The sequence below is a fragment of the Epinephelus moara genome, chromosome 22 (assembly GCF_006386435.1).
Source record: "Epinephelus moara isolate mb chromosome 22, YSFRI_EMoa_1.0, whole genome shotgun sequence".
NCBI classification, from domain to species: Eukaryota; Metazoa; Chordata; class Actinopteri; order Perciformes; family Serranidae; genus Epinephelus; species Epinephelus moara.
This window is the reverse complement of record NC_065527.1, coordinates 818,217-829,820: the sequence shown is the minus strand read 5'-3', so window position 1 is coordinate 829,820 and position 11,604 is coordinate 818,217. Positions and strand designations below refer to the sequence as shown.

Sequence of the window (11,604 nt, the reverse complement as noted above, 5' to 3'; positions counted from 1 at the left end):
CCAAAGCGTGTCCACCCTCACAAAACAGACAGATTTTCTTGACTTCCTTTGGTGTAGTGTTATTGTTCTCTGCAGTAGTCACAGTTGTAGCAAAACTACTTCCTTTTGGCCTAGATCTGGGTTTTAAGCTGGTTCGATTTATGTCTCTGCTTAATACTGGTGTTGCATCTTGAATGTCCCCGAACACTGGGTCTGTTAGAATCCTTGCTTGCCTTTCAATGAAATGAACAATATCACTGAATGTAGCCCTTTGGTTACGCCTCTCTTGTATTTCACAAGCAATTGTCCTCCATCGATCCCTTAGCTTGTAAGGCAGCTTTTTTACTATTGTCAGCATATTAGCAGGCATATCCATTTCAAACATGTACTGCACTTCGATCATTGCATTTGAACAGCCTCTGAGAAATAAGCTGTAGTCCTGGAGCGCCTTAACATCCTCTGATTTAACTGGGGCCCATGACAATGCCTTATCCATATAAGCAGCTGCAATCCTTTGTTCATCTCCAAAATGTTGGGTCACCATCAAAGACCTGAATATCTCTTTTGGGCAAGGATGACCGTTGCTGCTGTTGTATCAGTAGTGTTGTTATTTCATTTTGCCTTTTCATGATGTCAAGAACATTGCTTTGCTCCTCATTGCCTGATGAACCTTCAGTGTTGAGAATGGTTCCATGTTGCGTCTGATCATTATAAGCACTGGACTGAGGATTGGGCTCAGATGGGTGGCGCTTTCAAGTAGCTATCTGCTTTAGGCCTTGTCACCTGATCGCTGACCATGATTTTCGAATGCTGTTTAGGTGTTTCCAGCCTCTGAGGAATGAAAGGAGCGGCGTCGATACTGAACTTCGCTGTTTTTCCTTGTTCATTTTTAAGGTAAGAATTCATTGCATTGGACCTATCTGTTACAGATGTGCTAGCAGCCGTTAGCACACTCACTTTAGCCAAGTGTGCAGCAATTTCTTCTTCCAACTTGAGCCTTTCTTTACGTTTCCGTATTTGCTGCTCTTCCTCCTCCAGTGCATGTCTGTCCTGTAAAAGTTTTTGTCGTTTTTGCCATCAATGCAGCTAAATCAGCTTTTGCCTTAATGCGAGCAGAGGAGGGGCTTGATACAGAGAACCTTTTTCCACTTGCAGAGCTTTTTCCACTTGCAGCACTTTGTGCAGTCTGCTTTGCACATTTGATATGCTATCACTTGGTTTCACATCATCCTGTGAGCCTTCACGAAGTGTGATGGGGCCTGTGTCCTGTGCTGCTGCCTGTGAAGCATCATCCATTTGAAAGTGACACACATCCTTTGTTGCTGCAACCAAATCATTTTCAACAGGATTGGGAACATGTGTCTTTTCATCCAAACACTGAATCACATCATCCCTGAATGTACTGTTGTAATTTTCAATACTTGAGAACCATTCATTTTGTGTAACTTTTTCATCCTCTGGTTACAGTGGAGTTATTGTTTGATGCAGGTTAACAGCAGTTTCAAGGAGCTGAGTGAGAGTTTTGATTCCAATTCTTGTGCATTCTCATTTCGTTTCATGAGCTCTTTCATTGCCATCCACTGCTTCAGACCCATTGTTTTCCACTTGTTCATTTATTTCACTCATATTGCCTTCTGAAGCTCAGCAACTCAGTGATTTGCGCAGTGAATCAACAATACACCCAGCATAGTTTTAATTATTTCCACAGATCGTTTGTTTCACATCCATAAGTATTGGAAAACACCACAGATAATCACTCTCAACGAGCAGGACAGCGTGTCTCAGGGGACTTTCACATACAGGCAGCGCTCCCTAATAAACGCGCTGTCAATCAAACTGCATTCAATCCAACATACACAGCATGAATGAATGAATGCGAGTGATACAGGCCTACCGGTCTGAAGTCCGCGTTGTGATCAGTCTCTGGCGTTGCAGTTATGCACCGTGTGGCGTGATCCGTGTGTCCACATAGGCCGTTTGGGTGTAGTTTCTTTTTGTTGACAAAGATATAGTGACGCCAAACAAAAGACGGAGTCACTGAGAGTGAGGGAGCATTGCACTGCTGACTCGCCACACAAATGACAAAGCCATTTCCAAGTTCTCCGACTGTGTCTGTAGTTATTTTCAACAGCGAACAAACAGGCAAGGCAAGGCAAGATGTTCAAATACCCAGTTTTCAGTTAGGTTAAGCGGTCAACAAAAAATACGCCCTCCCTACTCAGCCCCTCTCCATGCAGCCGCCGTGGTGAACAGGTGAATATATGCCCATTCATTCAATCACTCAATCACTGCTCCCTGACCACACCCACGTGACATGTGTGAAAGGTGTCAACTGACAGCTGATGTCAACACAAACATAAACATCAATATCTTAGCATATAGCACCTACACACACTAAAATGTAGACCAGGGTCATTTCTGGTCACAATGAAGAAAGCAGCATCTCCTAGACATGGCGTCTCCTCAGGTTCAAACTCTGAGGCCTCTCTCCTCCGCCTCAGCTCAGAGCAGGTGTGTTTCGGGGTGTGGCTCAGGCAGGCACTGTGTGCCATGAACACTATTATGAAACTAATCACGGAAGTGAAAGCAGGAAATTCAAAACGAGCTGTTTTATGCAGGTCACGTGATGTGTGTCTGTGGGGGGAGAGAGCTCCCTTTAGACTGGACTCTTTATTTTTATTATCAGACCTTACAGAGGCAGAAAAATGTTATATAACACACTAAAGAACAGGGTTGGGCGATAATACGGTAATAAGGTATCCTGCGGTATCTAAAAATAGCAACGGTATCTGTTTCATTACCGTCATTAAAAAAAAATCTGCTGCCCATATAGGCCTATAGGGGCCAGATATAATATTAAATATAATTTATTTAATGCCTAAATAATGAGTGTTTGTCCAGCACCTATGTATGCGTGATTGAGTTTTCAATTTAAAACTAATAGTAGGCTATAATGTTTCTCTTATAACTGCCCTTAACTGTTGTCGGGACATTTGATAAGGTTTTTGGATGTGACGTTGTCACGTGACAGCTCAGATGCGAGAAAGAGAAGAAAAGATGGCAAGCTGCGCATCAAGCAAGTTGGTCCCAAAAAAACCCCCACAACTTCACAACTTCTGCAGCAGCAGCAGGTCCAGTGGCCATCAGAGTGGAGGAGGGAGAAGCACAACCTGAACCACCCAAAAACAGATGACTCTGGGCCGTGCCACAAGCTCTCCATCAGAGCGGTGTGTCAGCACCGCGTCAATCCATTACGTGCCCTGCTGCAGCTGGAAAAAGTAAACATGCTGGATTTTCTGGCAAAAAACCTTAAATAGTTTTGAAGCATATGATGCTGCTATAGTTATCATTATAGTTTGTTTGTATTTCATTTTCAATGTTCTGACGGACAGAACAGTTCTTTGTTAATAAAAGTTGTTAATGTTGTGCATGTTTTGTTTTTATTTTTCAGTATTCTTAGGCCTATGTAATGTTTGCTGTTCTGTTTCTGAATGGTATAGGCACAAGCCAACATTTTGGCGACTTCCTCTGAGCCCTTCAAAATTAATTTTAATTAGTCACGGTAATACCGTATACCCTGGGAAAATGTGGGGAAGGTTTAACTGTATCAAAATTTGGATACCGCCCAACTCTACAAGAGAAGAGGGAAAACCCCAAAAAGCATAACAGGTCTCCTTTAAATATCACTATAATAATTAGGGCTGTCAACGAATATTCTAAATTCGAATTTAAATTCGAATTTGAAAAAAAAAATGGACCTTTGAATGTGAAAATTGATATTCGATTGTGGAGAGAAAAAAAACACCACCGCAGCTGTCCTCTTTGCGAGTGTGCGTTGGCCTGGGCCGCTGCACTGAACGCACTGCATAAACGCCAGGGCCACACCGCCCGCGGAAGGGCTGCTGGTCGACAAGAGGTTCTGCTCCCAGCTGTTGTCTCCGTCACCCCCCGGCTTGACACATTCGCTCGCGGCTTGCGCAGAAAATAGACCAGACGCTGAAACGGAGCTGCACGGCGCGGCGCAGCCGGTGTGGATGACACAATCGGTTAACATGGGCGGTGTGGCCATGGGTCAGAGAGGGGGGGCGAGCGAGAGGNATGTTATAGATAATTGTTTTATGTGTTTTAATGTGTAGGTATGTAAATGTTTTCAAAGACGTTAATGTTGAAATAAAAATACCTACAAGTAGTTATGTTTCATATACAAGTATGTTTCCTTGTATTAGTTTGCCCTCTTGTGGACAAAAAAAAAATTTGAATGGTTCGAACCTACGAGTTATTTTTAGAAGGAATATTCGAACGTCATTTTTGAGCAATTTTGACAGCCCTACTAATAATACTAATAATACATATGAACATTAGGAGCCTTGTATCAAAAATTGATTTATTTAGAGCATGGGTTATTTCTCATAAACCAGCTATTATCACCATTTCTGGAACTTGGTTAAGTAGTATAATATCAGACAACGAAATCAAACTCCCTAATTATGTTTTATATAGAGCTGATAGATGTAGCAGAGGTGGTGGTGTGGCCATATATGTTGCATCAAACCTTGCATCTGAGCTAGTTGTACCTCGTGTAGAACCAAATCATTTTGAGTGTATTTTTGTTAAAGTTATTCTCCATGAAAACAAATACATCACAACAGGAAATGTATATAGACCCCCTACAGCACCTGCTGAGTCATCTAACTGCTTGTCTGCAACTATTAGCTCAATAGACTGTAGTAATGAACTTATTATTCTGGGAGACTTCAACAAGAATTGGTTAGACGGGTCTTCTAGTAGGGATGAAATGTCTTTTTCAAATTTGAATTTGACCCAGTTAATTAAGGACCCCACTAGGATTACCCCTACGTCTCAGACATTACTTGATTGGATTCTTGTTTCACATAAAAATAGAATCTGAGATGTGGGTGTCCTATCAAAATGTCTTAGTGATCACTCTATAGTCTACTGTATATGGAAGATCAAACTACAAAGATCCCCACCCAAATTGATTAGAATTAGGCAATGTAAGAAAATGGACCCTAATACTTTTATTTCTGATCTCCTTAATTTAAATTGGGAAAGATTTAGCTTGATTCCAGATGTCCAAAATGCATGGGATTTTTTTTCTTCTGAGTTTTTGAAGGTGGTAGATAAACATGCTCCTTGGAGAGAAGCAAAAGTCAAAGGTACTCATCTACCGTGGATCAATGCTGAAATCATATCTCTCTTTAGAGAAAGGGACAAAGTGTGGGCTAAATTTCATCAGACAAAGAGTCCTACTGATTGGGAAGTGTACAGAAAATGTAGGAACACTAGTAAAACTCAAGCAAGGAATGCAAAGTCTGACTATTATAGGGAATCCCTAAATAATAATTTCAACAACCCCAAAAAATTCTGGAGTAAAATTAAGGACATTATGATCACACCAGACAATTCCTCAATTAATCAGCTCAGAGTTTCTGATGTAATACTTAATGATCCACTACCCATTGCTTCTGCATTTAATCAGCATTTCTCCTCTGTCTGCTCCTACTTAATCCCTAATACCCCACATTTAAATTCAATCCCTGTTCTGCCAGCTCATAGCTCTTTTCATTTTCAGACTATAACCCCCGCAGATGTTTCTGGTGTAATTGCTGAGTTGAAAGAGAGCACTGGTCCTGGGCTTGATGGAATTGAGACAAAATTTATTAAATTAGCATCTCACATTATATGCTTTCCATTATCAGATTTATTCAATCTTTCTTTGTATACATATGAAATGCCTACCATTTGGAAATGTGCATGTATTACTCCTCTTCATAAGGGTGGTGATACCCTTGATCCTAATAATTATCGACCTATTTCAATTTTATGTTCCATCGCAAAAGTCTTTGAAAAAATTATTTTTAACCAATTAAATTATTATTTGAACACTAATAATATTCTCTCTCAATATCAATTTGACTTCAGATCCAACTACTCCACGACTACTGCTCTTTTAAAATTTACAAATGATGTGTTTTCGGCATCTGATCAGGGTTTTCTTACTGGATCAATTTTTGTTGATCTTACTAAAGCTTTTGATCTTGTTGACCATTACGTGTTGTTAGACAAGCTATATGCCATTGGTTTATCTAAACATGTTCTTTTGTGGTTCAATTGCTATCTATATAGTAGAAAACAATGTGTTTCTCTCAAAGGATGTAAATCCGATTTACTTATTCAGCCTAGAGGTGTTCCTCAAGGATCAACTTTGGGTCCACTTCTTTTTTCTATTTTCATTAATGACCTTCCTCTTATTTTTTCTGATGTTCTGTCCAATTATATGCAGATGATACTATTATTTACACCTCAAAGCCCTCGTTTTTACTAATTCAAGAATCCTTACAACATGACTTTGATATTTTTCAGACTTGGCTTTCTGAAAACAAATTATTACTTAACCAAACTAAAACATGTGCAATGCTCTTTGGTTCGAGACAAAAACTGATTCTTTGTTTCTAACTTATAATGATGGTAGAGTTCTCCAGAAAGTGGAAAAGTATAAATATTTGGGTGTTTGGATTGACTCAAGACGAACATTTAAACCACATACTGAATATGTTTTAAAGAAAGTTAATTTTGGTGTAGGGGTTTTGTTTCGATCTAGGCATTGTTTTACATTTAATGTCAGAAAAAAAACTCATATTGCAACTTATTCTGCCCATAATCGATTATGCTGATATTGTTTACCAGACTGCATCGAAAACTGATCTCCAGCCCCTCAATGTGGCATATAACAAATTATGTAGATTTATATTAGGATGTTCTTTTTTTACTCACCATTGTATATTATATCACACACTTGGGTGGCTTTCTTTAGATAATAGATGGCAATATCACTGGTTTCAGTTCATTTTCAAATGCATTCACTTTAATTGCAATATCACTGGTTTCAGTTCATTTTCAAATGCATTCACTTTAATTTTCCTCATTGTCTTAAACAATTTTTTGTTCCTTATCTTTCCAATTACACTTTAAGAAGTTCAGACCAGTCTTTTTTTACAGTCCCCTTTGTCACTAGAGAAATTGGCAAAAAAGCTTTCAAGTCGTTGGCCCCTTCCAACTGGAACACTCTACCTGTTTATATTCGTTTGTTGTCCTCGCTCCATTTATTTAAAAATACCTTGTTTACTTATTTAAAACCTGATTGTCAATGTTTCCATTCATAATTTAATGCACTGTCACTCCCAAATTCTCTTATTATTCTATTTTTTTTCTCTCTTATTTTTACTATGATTATGTTAAAATTATTTTAGACTGATCTATTTTATCTTTCTCTTTCTTTTGTTATTTATTTTATGTTGAGATTAAGGTTGTTAATGGTTGTCTTTCTCAAGTTTTATTTTATTTTATTACTATTTATTGTCAAGTGTTTTGGATTGACTTGTGGGACCCCCTCGCGAACGAGATGTCGCATCTCAAGGGGTTTATCCCGTTAATAAAGAAATTTCAAATATACTATCAATAATAACTGGAAAGAAAAATTAAATTAAAATGTCGAGAAAAATACTGAAACAATGTCCAGACCATATAAATAGAATATCAAGAAAAAAGTGAATAAAATACAGACACTAAATAACAACATGTGAGTTTCTGTCTCTGTGATTGTTTTGTACACTTTGTTGCGGAGTGGTCACACCTCGTCTGTAACTAATATATATATATTGTTGCGTTGCAGGGTAGCTAGGAGGGTAGAGGAAGGACGAGGAGGAGGCGATGTTGCAGTTTGCTAGCTCAGCAGAGCCCCGATTTATTCCCTTGCCGTAGCAACAGCTAACCCGAGGTTGAGGTGTCCCCGGGAAAATAACAAAACAGCTCTCTAACTCTCTCTGAACTGCTGCCCCTCAATCACTATGCTGCCAACAGCTTCCGCAGCCTCCCGCTCTCACTCCCACCCCCTCTGTCGTAAACTGTCGTAACTTACCCCCAACATTCCTTACCCCTCCCCAGAACAACTTATCAGCCAATACCCCTACGATGGACACCTCCCTCAATAGAAATAATGTAATCAACACACATAACAACAGTCACTATATACCCAGCGTTACAACATATATATATGTATATGTGTATGTATGTGTGTGTGTGTGTGTGTGTGTGTGTGTGTGTATAAAAGTGATTGTATATTTGATAAATGCTATTTATATATAATTGATTTATGAGCTCATTTAAATGTAGATTGATTTCTATTAACACGTCATCACTGATTATTGATCATGTTTAGTCTCAATACTCTGTAAAGGAACTGAAGCTGTCTGATAACTGGAGGGCAGTAAAAGTACAACAGTTTCCTCTGAAAGGAAATACTCGAGTAAAGCACCTTTAAACTGTACTTGAGTACTTCAGTAAAAGTACTTCGTTACTTCAACCGCTTCTTCTAAAAAACAAATAAACAAACGAACAAACAAAGGCTCAGACTGAAGCTAACCGCGGCTAGCAGGCTAACGTTCGCTTAGCAACACTAGCAGACAGGAAACAAACCTCTTCTTCTTCTCCTCGGGTTTAAAGCCTCGTCCGTGACGTCAGACAGCAGCTTCCGGTGTGGGTCCATCTCTGCTCCGGTTACTGAACTAAACTCTGACGGTTTGTTTTTCTGCCGTTATTTAGATCCAGCTAACGGTTCACTCTGCTAACACTGCTAATCACGGCGGTCAGACCACCGGATATGACTATCACTTCCGGGACAGATTTCAAAATAAGATCCCGTATCCGTTTTTTTTTTAATTCTTTATTGAACAATATGAGAACATATAATATTAATATTAATAACAATAATAATAATTAAGAATAACAAATAACAAATAAAAACAGAATCATTAAAAAATATTGATGAAATATAGAATAGAAAATAGAATAATACATAAAACGTAAACATCCAGAATAATGTCTCATTGGTTCTGAGGTACTGTTTATTATTTATGCGGGATTAGTGTTTACAGAAAACATTTTGGGGGGAAATCTGAGCTTTCAACAATAACTTTAACATTTGCTTAATTTTCTTCTTTAAAAATGTTGCTTTTATTTTTCCTCTTTTAATTTGTTTTTTAGAAAAGATTTTTGGTGAGGTTTTTTTTTCTTTAAACTTTTTTGCTTAATTTTTTTTACATGTCCTCCAAACCCAAGGCATGTTTGGGGGATCTTTTTTGCTGAGCTGAATATGGGAGCAATGATTGGAAAGTGATAATTGTATTTGTTGAGAATTTCCACCTTATATTTAAGCTAAAGCTAAAGCTCTCAAAGGATGTTGGTTTGCAAAGTACTTGAATAACAAGCGCATACTTGTTCATGCAGTGAGTAAAAAACAGCAAGATGATTGAAAACAAATACTATGGATGGTAAAAAAGTCAAAACCCATGTTCCTGGCACAGCGGCTACACATAGGGGAGTCATTTCTGGAGTACCACTATCTGTCTCAATGAAAGAGATTAAAACAGAACTGAAGGGAGGTAAAGTGCTCGATGCTAAACGCATTACTAATAAAAGAAATGGAGAACGAGTATAATTATTACGTAATTACGTCAGTAATTATTGACTTTGAGCTTGACCTTCCAAGAAAAGTTATGCTAGACCTCTTCTGCTACACAGTAAGAGAGTTCATTCCTCCAGCTTTAAGGTGCTTTAAATGTCAGAGAATGGGACATACTGTGAAACAGTGCAAAGGAAAAGAAAGATTTGCAAGATGTGGAGGAGACCATGCATTTGGGAGGTGTGGGAAAGATGTGCCGATTACTGTAAGTGTTGCAATTGTGGAGAAGACCATAGTGCAGCCTTTGGAGGTTGTGAGGCACAAACGCAAGCAAGAGAAGTCCAAAGATATAAGATGCTAAACAAAGTGTCATATGCAGAGTGTGAACAATGCACAGGTAGCGAAGGAAAATAAAACTGAAAGGAGTAACACTGTTAACAGAACTGGTCCTCTTATTGCAGGAAACAGAGACGCGCCACACAGGCCAGCATGAGACATCCCACAGTGTGAGGTAAAGGAAGGAACTCTGCTAGCTGATTAAGTAAATTTTGTGTTTACATTGGGTTAGAACAAAATGACAGAAATGTGAGAACTGAAACAATTGTTGAAGCTGCAAAGGAGTTTCTCGGGATCTCAAGTGTAGAGTGTAAAACAATACAAGACATGATGAACCTCTTACTGCTGATATTTCTAGCCATTAAACTAATAATGGTACTCACAGGAATTTAATTGCAAATGGTGAGGAATTTAAGTAAGTCATTAAAGACTTGAGTGATAAACCAGACATAATATGTATTCAGGAAACATGGCTGAGACCCATCTAGACTTTGTTATGGTCTTGGTCAGACTGGACAGAGCAAATAACCAAGGAGGTGCCTGTATCACATTCATTAAAGACAATTTAGCGTTTAGAAGAATAAATACTGCAAATGAACATGAAAGTACAATTGTTGAGGTGTACAGTGCACTAAACCCAGTGAAAATAATTATTACTCTAACTGCAGCAGTGTTGGAGGAAAGCCACAGAGAAGTTTGGTGACTTCAGTGCACACAATAGTACTTATACTTCCTGATGGGTGGACGTTGGCGTTAATTTTGCCATTTGCTAAACCAGGTAAAGATTATGTTCTGTCTTACCATGTTTTTATGTGTGTGTTTTTGTGCCTCTATGCCGCTGCAACCTAATTTGCCCTTTGGGACGTTAATGATAAAACTGATCTGAACTGAACTGATTACAGGCCAGTAGCCCTCACTTCACATTTATGTAAATGGTGGAAAAAATTATTGTTTACAGGTTATCATACTTTTTAGAAGAAAAACATCTGCTAGATGAGAATCAGAGTGGCTTCAGGAGAGGAAGAGCCACAGCTGATTCATTAAAGTGAGTAATGACATTGAGAAGACCCTAAATATGAAGGAAATGATGGTGATAGTTTTCTTTGACATCGAGAAAGCGTATGATTCCATGTGGTGAGAAGGCCTGTTAATTAAAATGAATACGTTAGGCATAGGTGGACGCTTATATAACTGGATCATGGACTTTTTAACAAAAAGGACTTTTAAAAGTAAAAGTAGGTTCTGAAATCTCAGATAGCTTTGACATTGTAAATGGAATACCACAAGGCAGCGTCATCAGTCCAATTCTATTTAATATAATGATTAATGATATATTTGAGAATATAGGGGTAGGTATACAGTCCTCATTGTACGCTGATGACAGAGCAATCTGGAAAAGGGGGAAAAACTTGTCACATGTTCTGAAATGCATCCAGAAAGCAATAACAGATGTAGTGAGATGGTCCTATGATTGGGGATCTAAAATCTCTGTTTCAAAATCATGTTATATGTTGGTTACTAAAAAGAAAATAGATAACAAGCAGGTGTTAACTCTTTACAGTAAGCCCATGGAAAGAGTCAGAGTGTTTAAGTACCTAGGTCTATGGATTGATGATAAATAAACATGGAAAAATCATATTGAGAAAGTTGAGACCAAATGTAAGAAGCTGTTAAAGCTCATGAGGTGTTTGGCCGGTCTGACATGGGGAGCTGACAGAGAGGCATTACTACACATACACAAGGCTACTGTTATTATACACATATGACTATTGTCACACATGTATACTGCCAGATATTAATACATACTT

At 38.5% G+C, this 11,604-nt stretch overlaps 3 protein-coding genes across 14 annotated transcripts in view; 1 reads left to right on the top strand and 2 right to left on the bottom strand.

Moving 5' to 3' along the window:
- The window catches only part of LOC126384375 (zinc finger protein 184-like), a 127,888-nt gene that overhangs the window by 21,237 nt on the left and 95,047 nt on the right, over positions 1-11,604 (bottom strand). Inside the window, exon 1 of one of the 3 annotated variants that reach the window (XM_050035410.1) lies at positions 8,476-8,653. The exons of the other annotated variants lie outside the window; for them this stretch is intronic. Coding sequence (XP_049891367.1) covers positions 8,476-8,545 — 70 coding nt within the window. The 5' untranslated portion in view covers positions 8,546-8,653. Of the gene's footprint in view, positions 1-8,475; positions 8,654-11,604 lie in introns of those variants that run through there. 3 annotated transcript variants of the gene reach the window in all.
- The window catches only part of LOC126384384 (zinc finger protein 665-like), a 197,254-nt gene that overhangs the window by 126,795 nt on the left and 58,855 nt on the right, over positions 1-11,604 (bottom strand). The window lies entirely within an intron of this gene.
- LOC126384388 (zinc finger protein 835-like) overlaps positions 1-11,604 on the top strand; it is a 108,363-nt gene that overhangs the window by 54,399 nt on the left and 42,360 nt on the right. The gene's annotated exons all lie outside the window — the stretch shown is intronic.